This window comes from Olea europaea, chromosome 18 (genome assembly GCF_002742605.1).
Source record: "Olea europaea var. sylvestris chromosome 18, O_europaea_v1, whole genome shotgun sequence".
Classification (NCBI taxonomy): domain Eukaryota; kingdom Viridiplantae; phylum Streptophyta; class Magnoliopsida; order Lamiales; family Oleaceae; genus Olea; species Olea europaea.
The window spans coordinates 26,120,784-26,141,337 of NC_036254.1; the positions used below are offsets into that span (position 1 = coordinate 26,120,784).

Sequence of the window (20,554 nt, forward strand, 5' to 3'; positions counted from 1 at the left end):
TTAGCTTGTAAGCCTCATTCTTATTAGTTGGTAGTACTTGGTCTTTGAGGTATGCTATGATTGGCTGCATCCAAGTGGGAGTTCCAGCGATCCACATTACTGTAGGGGCCTCGATCGAAGGCAGGAGGAGGTGCTTAATAGGTACTACTGTGAGTAGCTCTGAGTCTTTGCTACTAGCCAACTTCGAGAGTGCATCCACATGCGCATTTTCGATGGGAGGATCTGGATCAGCTCAAACTTTTCGAAAGATGGGATGAGGTTCATCACCATTTTCAGATAGGAGGCCATCGTTTTGTCTTTGACTGAGAAGTTACCGTTGACTTGGCTAACAACCAGCTGGGAGTCACTACTGATGAGTAGCCTCTTTACTTGCATTTCTGTGGCCAGCCTGAGGCCCGCAAGAAGTGCCTCATATTCTGCTGCGTTATTGGTAGCTTTGAATCCGAACCTCACTGCTGAGGTGAGTTTGTGACCTTCGGGGCTAATGAGGACAACCCCAGCACCTGAGCCGACTTCTCCAACTGACCCATCGATGAAGAGATTCCACGTGGGGGGCTTGGCGGGTTCCATGATTTCATCCACCTCGGGTAGGTTGGCGAATTCAGCCACAAAGTCAGCCAAGGCTTGCCCTTTTATGGCTGCCCTAGCCTTGAACACAAGGTCAAATTCACTTAGTTTCACTGTCCATTTCAATAACCTTCCTGAGGCATCGGGCTTTTGGAGTACCTGCCTCAGGAGAAAGTTTGTCAGTAAATGGATGGTGTGAGCTTGGAAGTAGGGTCTCAGATTCCTAGAGGCCGTGATCAAGGCCAAAGCGAGCTTCTCCATATCGGGGTAACAAGTTTTCGACGATAGGAGCGCTTTACTTGTGTAGTATACGAGGAGTTGGGTAGACCCTTCTTCCCGTATCAGAACCGAGCTGATAGCCTCATTAGAGACGGCCAAATATAGTTGTAGGATATCACTGGGCTTCGGTTTGGAAAGGAGGGGGGCCTGTCCCAGGTGTATTTTCAGGCATTAGAAGGCCTTTTCACATTCCTCAATCTATTGAAATTTCTTCCCAGCCTTCAGTACTTTGAAAAATGGGAGGCATTTGTCCGTGGCTTTGGAAACGAAGCGGCTAAGTGCGGCCACTCACCCGGTAAGACTTTGTACCTCCTTTGGCTTTTGAGGGGACCTCATTTTGCATAGAGCCTCAATCTTTTCGTGGTTGACCTCAATTCCTCATTGGTTGACCATGTATCCCAAGAATTTGTTGGAAGCTACCCTAAAGGCGCACTTGAGCGGGTTTAGTCTCATCCTATACCTTCTTAGGATTTGGAAAGTGCTGTTGAGGTGCGTCATGTGGTCCTCGGCCTCCAAACTTTTTACTAGCATGTCGTCTATGTAGACCTCCATTGTTTTGCCAATGCGGGGGTCAATCTCATCAATTACTTGCACCTCCGGATTAGGTGGAGCGTCGATCATATCAACATCTTCTTGTTCGGAGGGAGAATTACCTGGGACATCAGCCATGACCATGTCAGCTATGATTACATGGACGTCCTGGGGCTCTACCTTCCTGATGGAGCTTAGATAGCACTCTCTTGGGCCTCTTTGGTCGCCTCTCACCTTTGCCACCCCATTCTCTATCGGGAATTTCATGCATAGGTGGTGGATGGAGGTGACTGCTCCCAATTCCTTCAGGGCTGGCCTGCCCAAAACTCTGTGGTAAGCCGACTGGTTGTCGACAATGAGGAACTCCATAAAGTTCATCGTTGTCCGTGGGGATTCTCCCATCTCCACCTCAAGTGTTATCTTTCTCCTCGGAGTGATACCATCTCCGATAAATCCGTACAATGGAGTGGTGGTGGGCGTCAGCTGATGATCCAATATCATTTTGTCAAAGGCAGATCCGAATAGAATGTTGACGGAGCTGCCGTTGTCAACGAACATTCGTTTGAGCCCATTCCTGGCTATGACAGCCCTCACCACAAGTGCATCGCAATGGGGGTAATGAACTCCCACGACGTCTTCCTGGGTAAAGACAATGGGTGGAACCTGGTTTCTTCGGGAGCTGCTACCCACAATGTAGCTTGTCAAAGGGGGGTGTTTAGCCTCCAATGCATAATTCCTTTTAACGTTTTGTGTTTCACCGCGAACATACGAACCTCCAAATATGGTATCCACCTCATGGATAGGGGCTTCATCTCGAGCTTGCCGATTTCTTCGGTGCCTACACCCTTCCTTGGGCCTTTCTGTATCGTGCTCCCTTCGCCGTGGAGATACATCCCTTTGACGGAGAGCGGTCTCCTCACGCCCACGTCGGTTGTCGTGCCTGGGCGGGGGCCTGTTCGCCTGGGGCGAATCATGTCTGTCTCTAACGGGTTCCTACCGAGAACGTTGTACATAGTCTCTACAATTCGCTGTGTCATGCCCGTAGGACCTGTTGTGTACACAGTATCCTGGGGGTTCAGATTTGGCCTATTTCTAGGTCCAGAACCTCGACCTCGGCCTCTCCCCCGACGGGGTATCTCCTGGGCCTCCATCTAATGGGGGTCAGTAATTGGGTTGACGTCTTCATATGCCAAGGTGGGAATCGCATTCAAAGTGGTGGTGGCAAGTGCTTGACCAGAGTTCTCATTTACGGCCTGGTTCATTTGGTAGCCCATCAGGTGGGAGGTCGGGCCTCTACTGCACTGTCTTTGAAGAGGTGGGAGGCCTCTACTTGTCCTGCTCCTATGCTCAATCAATTCTTCATTGATGATCTCCCTTCTCATCATTTCGAGTAGGGCGTCATAGGTGGTGGGGTCTTGATTCTGCACGTCTCTCCAGAATAAGGTATTCATGTTCAGACCTCCCCTCAGTGCGGATAGTGCCTCTCGGTCAGTGACTTGTAAGCAGTATGTCGTCTCATCGGTGAAGCGTGATAAAAAGCTCTTTAGGGACTCCCCATGTGCTTGCCTCATGTCCTGGAGACGTTGGATGGGGGCCTCTCCTTCTTTGCTCACCGCGAATCTCTTCAAGAATGTTGTTTTGAACTCGGGCCAGCTTCAAATGCTACCAGGTGGCAATCTGCTATATCAAATTTCAGCCGCTCCACTAAGCGTTAAATGGAAGGCTTTGCACTTCACGGCTGGGGTGGCACCCCTTAGGCTTATGTGAGTTTTATAAGCATTTAGTGCTTCTCCGGGTCGCGTCTTCCGTCATACTTTGGTATTTTTGGCATAACATAGTGGCTCGGGACCTGGGCATTCCTTGGTTCCGTTGAGAATGGTAGATTCTCATCGTCATCGTCCAAGTCGTAGGACCTCTGCTGTTCATCAGAGTCGTACTCATCAACCTCATGCCCTGGTTGTTGGTGAGAGGTTCCGGGGCGATCCAAAGGGCGTGGGAGTAGCCCAACGACGCGGGACGGTGAAGTTCGGAATCCAGAGGATTGTTCGTGATCCGATTGTACAATAATTACCAACCGGTATTCGTAGATGTTTATGTAAATATGTGTAAACTCGATTTGTGTATTGCAAGTAGATGAGAGAGAGAGAGTTGAGTAAAGTGTTGTTCTTTGTATTGATTCTTGCATTAGTCATTTGATATTACACAAGGAAAGTATTTATAGTGATACATGTGAAATGGGAGCCCTTGGATGAGGTGGCACGTGATCTCATCTCTTTGATTCAAATATCTTATCCTAGGCAGGGGGCTTGATTTGCTAGCTTACTGCGCATTGATTGCTTGTGCAGAACCTCCATGCTAGTGACAAGACTTGACCTTCATGCTTATGACAAACGTTCCATCAATATTCGAATAAGATCTTTGTGTAGACGATCTCTTGGGAGAAGTGACCATGGAGGACGCTCCCATGTGGTTCGGAGGCTCCTGCATCAGCTTCGAAACTTCGGCCATTTCATACAATACTCCCACTTGAGGGCTTCGGCTAACTTCAACCAACTTCCGCATCATGGTGTCGGCCATAGGCCTCAGTATGTGGACCTCGGTTACGATTACAGGCCTCGGTGAAGGGGGCATGCCTCGGATTGGAGGGCTTCGGCCATAGCCCGCCTCGGCAATATATACCGCCTCGGCTGGAATGCCATGTGGTTCGGTCTGAGTGGGCCATTGGCTCAAGTAGGTTGGCTAAGTATAACAATACGCAACAGAATCTATACCAATAATTCAAAATAATTTTAAATCTCAATCATTACTTTAAGAGAAAAATAAAACGAACTTATAATTCGACTATTACTTTAGTTATATCACCAATATTGAGTCTACAAAATTCTCTTTAGACTAAATTAGACGCTCTCAATAATCTCTATTTCATCAAGAATTTAATTCTTTTAGTTCGTGAAAGATCTGTCCAATTTTTTACATAAAAAAGAAGCTTTTTATTATTATTATTATTATTATTATTATTATTATTATTATTATTATTATTATTTTATAAATGCTATATGCATTGATTGAAAATAAAGTAAAATGAAAACTCGTACAATAATTTGTGTTAGAAAACATGATTGTTCATGTCTACTCATGTTCTTTTGGCTTTCTTGGGTTGGATTGCCTCTACTCGAAGTCAAGGAAACATAAATAATCAATGAGAAATAATGATTTTGTATTTATTTTTTTGTTGTATAATCATTGGAGGATGGTAAGGATACTAAAAAAATACTAGAAATTTTAAATTAGTCGAATTTAAACATGTTTTTACGCTGTAAATTTGTTTGAATACTTTGAAATCATTTAATTATGATTATTCAACTTAAATATTGGAATAAATAATTAGAAAATTATAGGAAAACATTATTTTCATAATCTACACTTAAAGGGGGGGGGGGGGCCCAAATATACGTAGATGATTATTTAAAATCTATTAATTCTTAGTAGGAAGATTCCATACAAACAGTTCATAATAAATTATGTGATGTAACTTAAACTAATAATAAGCGTACAAATTAAATTAAGTTTGTATGTCTCATTGTGTGTTTGATGTCTTAGATCTGACACGATACAATAGTTAACAAATTTTGTCATATATATTTCTTTCTATTCAGTCATGTGTATTAAATGCATTTTTAAAGTTCAATTTGACCCGACTTTATTTTATTTTGCGAAAGACATATGATTGAACGTGTTCATATCATATATTTTAGAATTCTTAAGTAATTAAATATACTTTATTCGATTCATTATTACATTGAACTTTCAAGGTAAACTACATCAATGGTGGGGTGTGGTCAAATTAAAGTTCTGGACAATCTTTCTTTAAGGACAACTTTTGGGTATTTGAACTTGCAAATCAAGCATAATATGCTGCATTTTTTAATTATAACTTGTTCGGCCATGTTCGGTTGTAACTTTTTTGGATTAATTTCGGCAGTCAAATCTGCATTTTTGTTACCCCTTTTTTTTTTTCTGATGAGAGTAAATGTTAAAGAAATTAATCTTTTTCTTGATCAAAGGGCGTGGGAGTAGCCCAACGACGCGGGACGGTGAAGTTCGGAATCCAGAGGATTGTTCGTGATCCGATTGTACAATAATTACCAACCGGTATTCGTAGATGTTTATGTAAATATGTGTAAACTCGATTTGTGTATTGCAAGTAGACGAGAGAGAGAGAGAGTTGAGTAAAGTCTAATTCTTTGTATTGATTCTTGCATTAGTCATTTGATATTACACAAGGAAAGTATTTATAGTGATACATGTGAAATGGGAGCCCTTGGATGAGGTGGCACGTGATCTCATCTCTTTGATTCAAATATCTTATCCTAGGCAGGGGGCTTGATTTGCTAGCTTACTGCGCATTGATTGCTTGTGCAGAACCTCCATGCTAGTGACAAGACTTGACCTTCATGCTTATGACAAACGTTCCATCAATATTCGAATAAGATCTTTGTGTAGACGATCTCTTGGGAGAAGTGACCATGGAGGACGCTCCCATGTGGTTCGGAGGCTCCTGCATCAGCTTCGAAACTTCGGCCATTTCATACAATACTCCCACTTGAGGGCTTCGGCTAACTTCAACCAACTTCCGCATCATGGTGTCGGCCATAGGCCTCAGTATGTGGACCTCGGTTACGATTACAGGCCTCGGTGAAGGGGGCATGCCTCGGATTGGAGGGCTTCGGCCATAGCCCGCCTCGGCAATATATACCGCCTCGGCTGGAATGCCATGTGGTTCGGTCTGAGTGGGCCATTGGCTCAAGTAGGTTGGCTAAGTATAACAATACGCAACAGAATCTATACCAATAATTCAAAATAATTTTAAATCTCAATCATTACTTTAAGAGAAAAATAAAACGAACTTATAATTCGACTATTACTTTAGTTATATCACCAATATTGAGTCTACAAAATTCTCTTTAGACTAAATTAGACGCTCTCAATAATCTCTATTTCATCAAGAATTTAATTCTTTTAGTTCGTGAAAGATCTGTCCAATTTTTTACATAAAAAAGAAGCTTATTATTATTATTATTATTATTATTATTATTATTATTATTATTATTATTATTATTATTATTATTATTATTATTATTATTATTATTATTATTATTATTATTATTATTATTATTATTATTATTATTATTATTATTATTATTATTATTATTATTATTATTATTATTATTATTATTATTATTATTATTATTATTATTATTATTATTATTATTATTATTATTATTATTATTATTATTATTATTATTATTATTATTATTATTATTATTATTATTATTATTATTATTATTATTATTATTATTATTATTATTATTATTATTATTATTATTATTATTTTATAAATGCTATATGCATTGATTGAAAATAAAGTAAAATGAAAACTCGTACAATAATTTGTGTTAGAAAACATGATTGTTCATGTCTACTCATGTTCTTTTGGCTTTCTTGGGTTGGATTGCCTCTACTCGAAGTCAAGGAAACATAAATAATCAATGAGAAATAATGATTTTGTATTTATTTTTTTGTTGTATAATCATTGGAGGATGGTAAGGATACTAAAAAAATACTAGAAATTTTAAATTAGTCGAATTTAAACATGTTTTTACGCTGTAAATTTGTTTGAATACTTTGAAATCATTTAATTATGATTATTCAACTTAAATATTGGAATAAATAATTAGAAAATTATAGGAAAACATTATTTTCATAATCTACACTTAAAGGGGGGGGGGGGGCCCAAATATACGTAGATGATTATTTAAAATCTATTAATTCTTAGTAGGAAGATTCCATACAAACAGTTCATAATAAATTATGTGATGTAACTTAAACTAATAATAAGCGTACAAATTAAATTAAGTTTGTATGTCTCATTGTGTGTTTGATGTCTTAGATCTGACACGATACAATAGTTAACAAATTTTGTCATATATATTTCTTTCTATTCAGTCATGTGTATTAAATGCATTTTTAAAGTTCAATTTGACCCGACTTTATTTTATTTTGCGAAAGACATATGATTGAACGTGTTCATATCATATATTTTAGAATTCTTAAGTAATTAAATATACTTTATTCGATTCATTATTACATTGAACTTTCAAGGTAAACTACATCAATGGTGGGGTGTGGTCAAATTAAAGTTCTGGACAATCTTTCTTTAAGGACAACTTTTGGGTATTTGAACTTGCAAATCAAGCATAATATGCTGCATTTTTTAATTATAACTTGTTCGGCCATGTTCGGTTGTAACTTTTTTGGATTAATTTCGGCAGTCAAATCTGCATTTTTGTTACCCCTTTTTTTTTTTCTGATGAGAGTAAATGTTAAAGAAATTAATCTTTTTCTTGATCAAAGTTACTTATTTTGACACTAAGATAATAATAATATATCGTCAAAATAAGTAAATTTCCTTTACTTAAAGTAACTTTTTTCTTAATTTTATTTAAGATTAACCAAACATGATATTTTCTTAATTTGATCATATCAACTGATAACATTTGTCTAGGTGGGTCGCACACATGCACGTTATTGGCCCTAAAATTACAACCATAATTTCATAAGCGTCCCTATAAGTATGGCTGCCATACCAGTTTAAAATGAGAGTTTCACAACGTAATCATTTTGGCCTCGGTACTGTGAGAATTTTTTACGATGAAGAGAACTCCATCAACACGTTATTCGTGTAGTTTAAATTCTTAGATGAGATGACTTAATATAAAACCATGGAAATGTCATGGGTATAAGTTTCACCCTATCTTACACAAAAATATTTACGTATTTCACATAATTTGATGAAAGAGCTCTGTGATGGTTAATCTCTCATTACAAGCTCGAATAGCAGCTACATACCTTGCAATTTATTGGAGAGATGGAAACTTCATGTGAATGGATACACGTGAAGATACATATATTCATAAAACTTGACCTCGCTAGGTGTCAAATGTACGTGGCCCCACCTTGTGACCTCTATTGGGTTGTCTAAGGTCACATAAATTAGCCCAGAAAAAACTGCACTTACATGTGCATTTTCACAGGGACCTTACAGGCCCCACATGTAAAAAATAAAAAAATAAAAAATTGTGAGACCCGCTTTGTGGACCCGCCCCTTGCCCCACCTTGTGACCTCTAGTGGGTTGTCTAAGGTCACATAAATTAGCCCAGAAAAAACTGCACTTACATGTGCATTTTCACAGGGACCTTACAGGCCCCACATGTAAAAAATAAAAAAATAAAAAATTGTGAGACCCGCTTCCACTTGTTTCTTGCTTGGCAAGGACTTGTCCGTATACGTGTAGCTTCACTGATTAGCCCAACATAATGGAATGATTTTATACTGTCCATTTAAATCAATACATCTCGAACCTTGAACCATCCAAAATGTAACACCTTGACATTCGAGATACTAACGTGTGATGTCATAGTGTCACATTTTGACTGGCTCGAGGTTCGACGTGTTGTGATTTAAATGACTAATTCTACCACATATACATGAAATAGAACCTCAATTCAAAGGAGACATATACTCACGAAAATGATAATGACATTGTCAAATAGAGTCTCTTACAGCCATACATTTGAAGTATAAAACCCGTACCATGCACCATCGTGACCCATATAAACTTAGAGATCATTAAATCCACGGCCATGGTCTCTTCAATAAACCTGTCGAAAAATGTATGCGTGATCGGTGGCGGTCCATCGGGGCTTGTGGCGGCCCGGGAGCTGAGGAAGGAAGGCCATAAGGTGGTGGTTTTTGAACAAAACCATGATGTTGGAGGGCAATGGCTATATGAGCCTAATGTAGAGGATGAGGATCCCTTAGGAAGGCATAATTTCTTGAAGGTACATAGTAGTATATATGCATCATTGAGATTAGTTTCACCTAGGGAAATTATGGGGTTCACTGATTTTCCATTTCTAATGAAAAAAGGGAGGGATATGAGGAGATTCCCTGGCCATAAGGAGCTTCTTTTGTACTTAAAAGATTTTTGTGAATGTTTTGGATTGAAAGAATTGATAAGGTTTAATGTTGTGGTTGAGAATGTGAAGATGTTGGATTATCCTATTCTACATAAGGATTTGAGGTGGATTGTGAAAAGTAAAGAGAAAACTACAGAGAAGGCGGTGGAGGAAGTTTATGACGCGGTGGTTGTGGCCACCGGCCACTACTCTAAGCCGAGGTTGCCAAAAATTAAAGGTTTGCATTATGTTTAAAAGTTACTTTTTTGGAACTACATTTTAAGGAAAGTATCTTTTATTTGACTTTTAAGCACAACAAATTTTTTTAAGAGACTATATGCAATTCTTTTTAATCAATACATGCCGTATTGTCTTCTTAGGAATGGATGCATGGAGAAGAAAGCAAATACATAGCCACATTTACAGGGTACCAGAACCATTTCGAAATGAGGTGAAACAATATTCTTTCAATAAGATATCACAACTTTATCCAAGTTGTCCTGGGAGCAATCCTATTTTTCAATTTAAATTGGTTAAAATATACGAAACTTCTTGCTTTTCGTGGAGATTAGATCCAGTAAACGATATTACACAATGCTCGAATTCCTAAATACTACAATGAACAAAGTTTTAAGGGTTTCATCCTCATTAGTGTTCAGTATTGTATGATCCACCTTATCAAACATTTAGACATTCATACATGTAAATATTTAATTACATGTTCTTTTAATGTAAATCTCAAATTATTTCCATTTAATATTTTAAAAAAAAGGGGTCTTATTTTGCAGGTGTTAGTGGTTGTTGGAAGTTCATTAAGTGGGCAGGACATATCCATGGAGCTTGTAGATGTGGCAAAAGAAATTCACCTAAGTGCGAAGTCTATTAATATTTCAGAAGGCTTATCAAAAGTAGTCTCTAAATATGATAAACTGTACCTTCATCCTCAGGTTTGTTAAATTAAATAATTTTTCATCCATTTAGAGAAAATATATATATTAGTTTTTTTTTCTTTTTTTTTTGGCCGATTTTCAAAATATTGGAAATGTATAATGTGAAAATATAATGTATATTGCAGATTGATTCATTGCATGAAGATGGAAGGGTTTTGTTCATAGATGGCTCATGGCTGATTGCAGACACTATTATATACTGCACAGGGTAAAATGCTATTCTCATAAAGTTTATTATTCAAGGGAAAAAGGAAACTACAGAAAATTTATTAATATTTATAAAGAAAATATAAAACTGATATGTTGTGGAAATTACATAATTTCGGGTAAATTTATACTAAATAATGTGGAATAGGGCCTACCGATGTAAGATTTGATTTTAAAATGGTTTTATTAGAGTTGATAATGACACGACTTGACTTCGCTACAGAGTTCTCAAATGTAAGAGGCAATTGCCGCGTCAAGAGCAGGACTCACCACGTAACCTCTAGTGTGTCATCCCAGTTCAAATGAATTAGCCCAATATGTCAAAAAAGGAGAAAAACTTCAATGCGATGATCTTATATGCACATGTGGTAAAACCGTCAATTTAAATTATGATACATTGGACCCTAAGCCATCTAAAATTCAACATCTCGACGTCCAAGGTGATAATAGAGAGAAACAAAGTGTGTGTATAATGCCGATGTTTCACATTTTTAATGGCTTGATCGAAGTTTCATGATTTGGATGAATGATCTTACCATATATTCATATAGGACGTCCTATCAAAATATCTTTTCAAAAAATGGTCATGTTAGATTAAGGGTGGCTAGACACGGACCACCTCAAAATTTGATCGACACTTGTATTTCAGTAATATGTATAGAATAATTTATGATTTTTACGTAAATCAATTTAGTATGTCAAATTATTACAAAGAAATGAATCCAATAATTAACAGATACAAGTGGGCAAATGCAGGTACTCATATTCATTTCCATTTCTTGACACCAAAGGCATGGTAGTAGTTGATGATGATAGGGTGGGACCCCTCTATGAACACACATTTCCTCCTTCACTAGCCCCTTCCCTATCCTTCGTTGGCATCCCAAGAAAGGTGAAGTTTTTATTTCTTACATTTTCTAAAATATTCTAAATTACAAACAAAATAAACTCGAAAAACTTGCAAACGTAACACGAGCCATAAATTTCGGTCTATATGTATATGAATAGTTCATGACTTGTTTATCAGTCGAGTTTTCCTTTTTTTTTTTTTTTAGGGGCGTTTTAGTAATTTTTGGCTTGTAAATTTCTATAGCTTATAGGGTTTCCTTTCTTCGAATGCCAAGCAAAATGGATATCTCAACTATTGTCTGGGAAAACAACATTGCCATCATTTGATGAAATGATGCAGTCTATTGAGGAATTTTATTATTCAAGGGATGTTGCTGGCATTCCAAAGCACAATACTCATGATCTTGCAGATTTTGAGGTAAATTATTATTATTATTATTATTATTATGATATATATATATATATACCTCTTTACTATTTCCATAATTCACTATGAATTTTAGTGCTATATATACATAATTGTTTACATAATATTGTCCAAAATTACACATGGCACTAAATACAATCTTTAAGTCAAATTTCGTACTTGCACATCAACAATCGAATGATTGTCACATCATATTATGGACATTATTATGTACAAATAGAATTTTCTTTCCAATAAGGAATGACGTCTTTTAGATGGATGAACTAATGCATCAATATTTTGTCCTTTGTACTTTATGCCTCGCAACACACTGTTCTTATGGAGATAAAATTGTCGAAGACCAAATTTAAATGAATAAATGTGTTATCTCTTAACTAATTCTAAGATGTGTGGTTCAACTTGATATCGGAGCATAGATGTCACGAATTAAAGTTTTGTTGTCACATATTTATGAAAATTGTGCAGCTATTAGGTCTTTGATGATAAAAATGAATATGCCTGCATGCGAGGGTGCGTTCGAAGAAATTCAATCATATATTTTTTTTAAATTTGATTCCATTTTTCTTGCAGTATTGTGATAAATATGCAGATTACATTGGTTTTCCACATTTGGAAGAATGGAGGAAAGAACTCTGTCTTTCAGCCCTAAAAAGTTCTGATGTCAACTTGGAAACTTATCGGGATTCATACGAAGGCGAAGAGATGCTTAAAGAGGCATATGAAAGCCCGCACTTCATTCAGCTCAAGGCCGAGGCTTTCATCCATGAGGCTCACATGCCGACTTCTATGCCAATATGAGTAGTTTAATTCATTACTACTTCGTGATGGCGTTTGAAATTGTTTTTGCAATTTTTCTTATAAACTTTTTTGTAAAGTACTTTAGCCTTTGCACAGTTTATGAAGCTTGCTCAGTAGGTACCAAGGAAAAAAGGAAGTCATCTGTGAAGGCTGAATTATTTTATTTTTTATCACAAATTCCATATTTATTATATATAAATTAATTGTTTTTATTATTTGTAATTGCAAAAGCTCAAGAAGATACTCAATCTTAGGTCAAAGAAGGTAGATGTACTTTCAAGAATAATTATTAATAAGTGTGTTTTTACACACTTATTTACTGTCTAAATATATTATTTATTAATTAAATGAATATAATTCTATTCACAATTATGTAATATTTGTTTTTATTGGCCAAAAATCACCTAAGGAAAGAGAACAAAGCAAAAGGAGGAAAAAGGACTAAAAGTGTGCAATTTTGTGAAGTGTGGACCAAGATGCAAAAGTCCAAAAGTTCAAGGACTAGAGTTGCAATTTTGGAGGGCAAAATTGTAATAAAAGTCAAAATTTGAGGACCAAATTTGTACAAATTCAAAGTTGAAGGATCTAACGTGAAAATACATTGAGGACCTAAGCTACAAATAATGAAAAATTAGAGGTGGCACTGTAACGGCCCCGTGACACCACGGCTCTGTCCACTATGGCGCTGCAGCGCCGCGGCACCATGGTTGCGTATCAGGACCTGTTTGGCTAGATTTTTTAATTAAGGACCATTTTCCAATTATCCAAACATGATTTTTGGGCATTTTAAAAGGCAAATTCAACCATTTTCTTCATTATTCTTCACCTTAAAAGAAAACCCTAGCCTCTCTTCTTCTTAGTTTTCTTTCTCTTTTCTTTTTCTCTTCTTTTTCTTTTCTTTTCCTTGGTAATTTTGGGAGCAAATCATAGAGCACAATGAGAAAATATTTAAAGATTTGGAGAAATATTTGGGAAAATCAATGTCAAGCTTCAAATTGGGTTGTATCTATAACTTTGTATTCTCTTAATTATTTTGCCATGTTTGCAACGTACTGTGTAAAATATTCTCTTTTATTCATTTATATAATATGGGCTAAGTTATTTGTGTTGGGATTTATTGCTGTAGTTTAATTTAGCCTTGATTAAATTCAATATTTGCCCTTTGATATTAATTTTAATATTTACCCTTCAAATTGGGCCAATGAATGATTGTGTTTAGTGAATTGTACATTGTTCAAAAGAAGATTGTGCATTTTAGACCAAATAGTAGAAACCCTAGGTTTGTGTAGAGGATAGAGATATACATCTAACTCTAAGTGACCCAATGAGCTATTTTCATAAATATTTAATGCAATTATTTGATTTTAATCGACATAGAGATATATTATATTAAATCAATCAATTAGGGTTAATTTGACTCGAGAGAGGTAATTAACTAAAATTGAAAATTCGAGTCTAACATCGTAAATGAGTAACTTTTTAATTGGCTTGTGGAGAAATTTACTAGGCGACGGTTAAATATAACCATAAATCCTAACCACATTTGCTTCCGGAAATTCCCAATATTTTCATATTTCTTGTTTTGTAGATTTTTAGTTATTTTCCAAAATCATAATCTTTATTGTGTGTGTTTCTTTTGTTAGAATTAAATTAATTAGAGTTGTTTAATCGAAAGTATACATTTCTTGACGGATCGGCAACTCGGACTCAAAAGGTCCATTTTATTACTTGAACGCGACCCCTGCGTTTGGGGCATGTAGTATTTTAGCGAACAAGTATTAGGATAAAGATATTTGTACAAAATGTTGTTGAGAAAATGATGTACTCACTCTTAAAAAATTAACGAACCCTACGTGAATTTAAAAAATTTTCGCTTGTGTTCCCCACCCCTATTGTGAGTAGTAAGGGAATTTGTAAAAAAATTTGTACACATAGCATCTTCCTAATTATTAATGTTGGATACGTAGAACAACCATTGTTTGGTGGAGCTGAAAATTACAAATGCATTTAGATTTATTATCAACACAAACTTGCTTTCTTCACATAAATAAATTTTGCTCTGTTATAAATATGCAAAATACAATATTAACTGACATACTTGATGCATAATCCATAACTAACCACAGATATTAATTGTGCTGCCTTCTCATCCCTAATTTCCAGTTTTTCTTCTTCAAGTGCATACAGGGAAATTGTGGCAACAGAAATATGACATCAACCAGTTTTAGAATTAAATCGAATCTGTACAAGAATATCCATGATCAAACAAACCAGTCACTACAAAACATTCTGCTAGAGTATGATAAGTTTTCCTATAATTAACAGAAGTTTAACTTCATTCATTCCCCATGAGCCAACTAGACTAATGATGATTTTTTCTGGCTCGACCTCCTCGACGTTTCTTCATCTTCCCCCAGCCAATCAAGTTCTCCAGAAAGCCCTGTTTACTGCAAGTAGCAGGCTGTTTCAAAATGGAACTCACTGATTTCTTCACACGATTTGAAGGCCGTAAATTGGAATGGTTCTTTTGTTTTGCAGAAGTCTTCTTGATTGCATCTCTCCTCCGTGCACCTGTTCTGAGGAATCCTTTATTCATTTGAATGTCCTCTTCTACTTGAAAGTCCTTGCGCAGCCTTGTTCCCCGCGCTCTTCCCCTGCTTGGCTGACCCTGCAATGTAGTATCAATTGTTTCTTTCTCTTTCTGAACGTTTAGACAAAAATAATTACCGTGGCTTTGGTGCAGATTCAATGTCATTGACTCGTAATCGTCAATGCCATCACTTGAAACCTCAGTTTGATCATTGTCGGTAGAACCTTCCTGGAGTTTCTCAACCTCATGCAGCACTTCACTTCCCATGAAAGAAACGATCCCAGCAAACCAATACAGACGGTCATCTGAGTTGTCTAGTGGTGCACTACATCCAGACTTCAAATGCAGTTGACCTATAGATGATGAAATCAAAATCAAAGTCTCTGCAGCAATCCTATCAAGTTCGATGAATGGTTCTCCATCCCGGTTGGGCAGAAAGGGAGGTGTCTGCAGTTCGCAGTTCTTAGATTTTTCTCTCTGCGAAGAACACTCCAAGTCAATCTCCATATCATTTCCACCATTTTGACTTGGCACTGCTGGTGAAGGCTCATCCCCAGTTACACCACTGTTCAAGTCAATGTCAGTGTTAAATGTCGAAAATTCATCAACAATCTCAGCATCTGATTTTGCTCTTCCATCGGAATTTTCAAGTTTAGTTTCTTCTTCCATATTCCTGGCATTTTCCAGAGTAATTGTCGTCTCTGATAAACTGAGGGGCATCGAATTTAGATCAATAAGGCGTGCATAATTTATACCACCTGAGCCCTTATCGCAATTCACATCCTGATCATGGAGCACAATCTCTATGTGGCTGGTGTCAGTTTCAAATGGACAAGTGGAATTTGAACCCAGTGATTCAAGCTGTACAGGTTCATTCAAGTCAATCAAACAATTGATTTTAGTGCAACTTAAATTAGAACTAGAAGAATATGCAGGCTTAACAGAGTCAAGTTTCTTGAGAACACTAGAGAGAACGTCAGATGCTACGTTAAAATTTCCCTCTTCAAAGTACTCTGCTTCTTTATCATCATTGTACACGTCAGCTGGAAGTTCAAGATCCAAGAGCTTCTTGCCACATCTTTTACTTTGGGATGACAGTGTTTCCAGTTCAGTCGAACTGTTTTTCGTTAAGGGCAGGCCAGCTTCTCCTTTTACACTCTTTTTTGCAACAAAAGGATGAGGTTCTTGAAAGCTGTCCGCAGTTACTGAATACAACTTGCTATCTGAAGAATTTCCAAATAGCCAGCTGGGCGTATGTGAAACCCTATGAGTAGTGTCAGATTGGACCTGACATAAATCCGGATATGATTCCGATGTATGCAGTTGTACATGTTGCGTGGAGATTTCTCTCTCCCGCATTTCGTCCATCAGCTCCTTTTGTCTTTTGTATAGACGATGTAGTTCCTGGACCTGCGAAAGACTACTCATTCAAATGTTCCGTTTCGATTTGGTCACAAAATGCGAAACAACAATTTGTTAAAAATAATAAATAAAATAAAAATAAAAATTGAAAGCATTCGCACAATTCTGTAGCAGATTAGAAGTTTAATAGGTATAGCTTTGACGAGAATCAAGTCAATAATATAGCGACTCTGCAAAGAAAAATAAATGAAAAAACAAAAGGAAGAATTTCTGTACCATAATGTGATTGTATTCGTAACAGTTAAAAGTTTCAAATTGTACGTACCTGAAGTCTAAATGTGGCTTCATGCTCAAGCATTTTTTGTCTCATTACTTCCTTATTATATCCTAAATATTGGTCCACGCTACAAGGTGGCAATGAAATATTGTAGCTTCTCCCATTTCTTTGAGAAATATCGTCACTAAATACAGGCCAAGAAAAGTCATTTGGACCTGCATTAAGATTCGTCGCATAGTAATATACAGGGACGTAACTTGTACACTGCATTTTTGTTCGATCTCTCTTAAGCGACCTGAAACAAAGGAAAAGAAAGTTTTGAGTATTTTATGCATGATAATGCACTCAGACATTCGATTATTTCACACATTCACTTAGCCAACTATTTCATATAATAAACAGTCGGCATTTAGACAACAAAAAAATTGAACTCGCTGAGAAATTCAATCTTTGTAAAATCCAGCGTATCTTGCTTTACAGACAAGAAAATCGACCTTTGAGAAATATCGTCACTAAATACAGGCCAAGAAAAGTCATTTGGACCTGCATTAAGATTCGTCGCATAGTAATATACAGGGACGTAACTTGTACACTGCATTTTTGTTCGATCTCTCTTAAGCGACCTGAAACAAAGGAAAAGAAAGTTTTGAGTATTTTATGCATGATAATGCACTCAGACATTCGATTATTTCACACATTCACTTAGCCAACTATTTCATATAATCATAAACAGTCGGCATTTAGACAACAAAAAAATTGAACTCGCTGAGAAATTCAATCTTTGTAAAATCCAGCGTATCTTGCTTTACAGACAAGAAAATCGACATCGTAAGAATTCTAATCCATATAACCAGTCAACATTGATCCATTCACGTCAATGCATCAAAACTATGGCTAAGAGATATTTTCATTTGCCTTAGACTATGCATAACCTATTGTCTTGAGGAGAGATTACTTTGTTCATTCTCATTTTCTTCTCCTTTTTCGATTTTATTCAACTTTCGGTTACCTCAACTAGTAATTTACATTGTATTTAAGGTTTGCTATGAATTGAATAAAATAGATAAAAAATCTCACAGATAATAACAGAAAAACATATTCAGCAAACCAATCAAGCAATCTATAAACAGGTGAAGTCTAATATGCATATCTACTATCACATGGTAGAGAAACGAAAAGAGGAAAACAGAGAAAATAGTTAAAAACCAAAACACCAAACAGATCAAACACGTAGTCTGAACCGAAGCACTTGGAGTAGAGCATATTTAGACCTGAGAAGTCAACTTCTGTTTTGGATATTTTCTTCTCCTTTTTCGATTTTATTCAACTTTCGGTTACCTCAACTAGTAATTTACATTGTATTTAAGGTTTGCTATGAATTGAATAAAATAGATAAAAAATCTCACAGATAATAACAGAAAAACATATTCAGCAAACCAATCAAGCAATCTATAAACAGGTGAAGTCTAATATGCATATCTACTATCACAAGGTAGAGAAACGAGAAGAGGAAAACAGAGAAAATAGTTAAAAACCAAAACACCAAACAGATCAAACACGTAGTCTGAACCGAAGCACTTGGAGTAGAGCATATTTAGACCTGAGAAGTCAACTTCTGTTTTGGATAAAAAAAAAATTAGCAAAGAAAATAGAGAAATATTTTGCCAAGAAAAACAATGCATCGCAATTATCAGGAAATAAGAATCCCAATTGAATTAAATTGAACATAAACCTCAAGAAATGGTAGATAATTGAAAGTTTAGGGAAAATCATAGAAAAAAAATACTCCAAAACTTCAGATATAATAAAATTCTACAGAGTATTATCTTTGTGATTTAAAAATGCATATTACTGTATCCTACCCACACAGTTTTGTGCTGGCCAAACCGAACCTTTTGCAGGACAAATAAAAAAAAATAATAATAATAATAACAAAATGAGAAAAAATTGCTATAGTATCCCTTTTTCTTGGCATTGAGCAAGAGCCCTCAATTGAAATCAGATTCAGATAGGAGAAGAAGAAGAAGATGAACACTATTCGGCAAATTTCAAAAATAAATATATTTTATGTACCATTATGAAATTCATTATCATCAAAATAAAGGTTTTCATCATAGTGCACGGATCAAATCATTAAAAGCATCAGCTCAACAACCCATCTCAAGCTCTTGACCAGAAGGAAAAAATGAGAAGAAAAAAAGGAGGAGCTCTCAGATAAACTTACACACACGGAGAAAGGACAAATGTTCAAGATGAGAAAATTGAGAACAACAAATCAAGACCCATGAATGATTTATCTCCAAAAGTTGAGAAATTTAGAGAATTTTACCTGAGGCAGAGCCAAAACCTCACTCAAAATCCTCTGATTCAAGTACCCAGTACAGAATCTACTTATCCACACCAACTCATTACATTGATGTACAAGAACTGAGAGTTATAAAACACAAACGCCATTAAAAAAAAAAAATCCACGAGAAAAATTCAGTGAAAGCCCCAGAAAGCAACTCAACAAAGCGGTTCAGACATTCATAAAGCTGGCAACCTAACAAATAAGAATCATATATGGGATTTAAGTGTGTGTTTTGGAAAAGGAAAAGGAAAAGGAAAAGGAAAAGGCCATAAAAGGAGTCTAAGAAATGAAGGCATTTGGATCTGCTGGGGCCACACTTTACAATGAAATTTGTGAGAGAGAATAACTTACATAGGAAGAGACATGGGATTTTGTCAATATATGGGGCCCCTGCATTTTGGGGTTCCTATCTTCAAATTAATATCTGATTTTGGATTTCTTTGTTTATTAAAAAGACGAATTGGGATGCTTGTACTCCTTTCTTTCCAATACATTTCCTGCAAATTTCTTGGGAAAGGATTAGAATACAGACAAGAAAGGAAAATATTATCATCTTCTAGATAGCATCTTAATTTGAGCTTGTGTTTTAAAACTCGACCAGTCGAGCAAAATTAAATTAGTTCTTCTTACCCCATTTTTAAATGAATAGGTTCTTTTTATATAAAAATTTGAAGACTTGAACAACTTTAAGAGCCGTCGTGCCACAGTTAGTAGCCAATCGAGAGACATTGTAGAAAACTTAATGCGAGGAGTTTTGTTGGGATATATTTTTGGAAAAGAAGATAAAGTAGACTCGAGTTTTGTAAACTAAGATAGTGTCTCCACAGACAAAGACAATGTAGTGTTATTGAAAAGAAATATGACTACGTGTGACTTGGTGGCTGTAAAATTAACACAGAAACTAGTTTGCCAATAGAGTCGAGCTAATCTAGCAGAGAGGCATTAAGGGTGATGGTTATTGTTAGGATCTTCGTCTAGCTACTCAAAGTGATTTTCGGGCTCAATTAACCATTAAACATCGAATTCAACACCAAAACCGAGATGATCGACCGCCGGCGCCCTTACCCTAATGCGAGGAGTTTTGTTGGGATATATTTTTGGAAAAGAAGATAAAGTAGACTCGAGTTTTGTAAACTAAGATAGTGTCTCCAAAGACAAAGACAATGTAGTGTTATTGAAAAGAAATATGACTACGTGTGACTTGGTGGCTATAAAATTAACACAGAAACTAGTTTGCCAATAGAGTCGAGCTAATCTAGCAGAGAGGCATTAAGGGTGATGGTTATTGTTAGGATCTTCCTCTAGCTACTCAAAGTGATTTTCGGGCTCAATTAACCATTAAACATCG

The 20,554-nt window shown here is 36.3% G+C and overlaps 2 protein-coding genes across 3 annotated transcripts; one reads left to right on the forward strand and one right to left on the reverse strand.

Annotated features, from left to right (window-relative positions):
- The first annotated feature begins 8,946 nt into the window (after positions 1–8,946).
- Positions 8,947–12,873, forward strand: LOC111367975 (flavin-containing monooxygenase FMO GS-OX-like 9). The gene is made up of 7 exons (XM_022989131.1): positions 8,947–9,634; positions 9,777–9,847; positions 10,185–10,343; positions 10,472–10,554; positions 11,310–11,445; positions 11,647–11,820; positions 12,400–12,873. The coding sequence occupies exons 1-7, from the start codon at positions 9,082–9,084 to the stop codon at positions 12,625–12,627; spliced, it is 1,404 nt and encodes a 467-aa protein (XP_022844899.1). The 5' UTR covers positions 8,947–9,081; the 3' UTR covers positions 12,628–12,873.
- A 1,798-nt stretch (positions 12,874–14,671) lies between these two features.
- Positions 14,672–19,527, reverse strand: LOC111367976. 2 transcript variants are annotated; one of them, XM_022989133.1, is made up of 5 exons: positions 19,186–19,527; positions 17,351–17,479; positions 16,905–17,022; positions 15,355–16,627; positions 14,672–15,295 (listed from the first exon to the last, which is right to left on the reverse strand). In XM_022989133.1, the coding sequence occupies exons 2-5, from the start codon at positions 17,452–17,454 to the stop codon at positions 15,216–15,218; spliced, it is 1,575 nt and encodes a 524-aa protein (XP_022844901.1). In that variant the 5' UTR covers positions 17,455–17,479; positions 19,186–19,527; the 3' UTR covers positions 14,672–15,215. The 2 variants fall into 2 exon arrangements, with proteins under 2 accessions (XP_022844901.1, XP_022844900.1); XM_022989132.1 differs by having other exon boundaries at positions 14,672–16,627; positions 19,186–19,525.
- Between the last annotated feature and the right edge of the window lie 1,027 nt (positions 19,528–20,554).

Bases quoted from the DNA above. Each gene is read 5' to 3' on its own strand.
- LOC111367975 (XM_022989131.1), top strand. From the start codon at position 9,082: ATGGTCTCTTCAATAAACCTGTCGAAAAATGTATGCGTGATCGGTGGC. The intron at 9,848-10,184 runs GTGAAACAATAT...CTTATTTTGCAG, and splicing joins CAGAACCATTTCGAAATGAG to GTGTTAGTGGTTGTTGGAAG. The intron at 11,446-11,646 runs GTGAAGTTTTTA...AAATTTCTATAG, and splicing joins TCGTTGGCATCCCAAGAAAG to CTTATAGGGTTTCCTTTCTT.
- LOC111367976 (XM_022989132.1), bottom strand. From the start codon at position 17,454: ATGCAGTGTACAAGTTACGTCCCTGTATATTACTATGCGACGAATCTT. The intron at 17,023-17,350 runs GTCGATTTTCTT...TATTTCTCAAAG, and splicing joins AGTGACGATATTTCTCAAAG to AAATGGGAGAAGCTACAATA. The intron at 16,628-16,904 runs GTACGTACAATT...AGTCTTTCGCAG, and splicing joins AAGCCACATTTAGACTTCAG to GTCCAGGAACTACATCGTCT.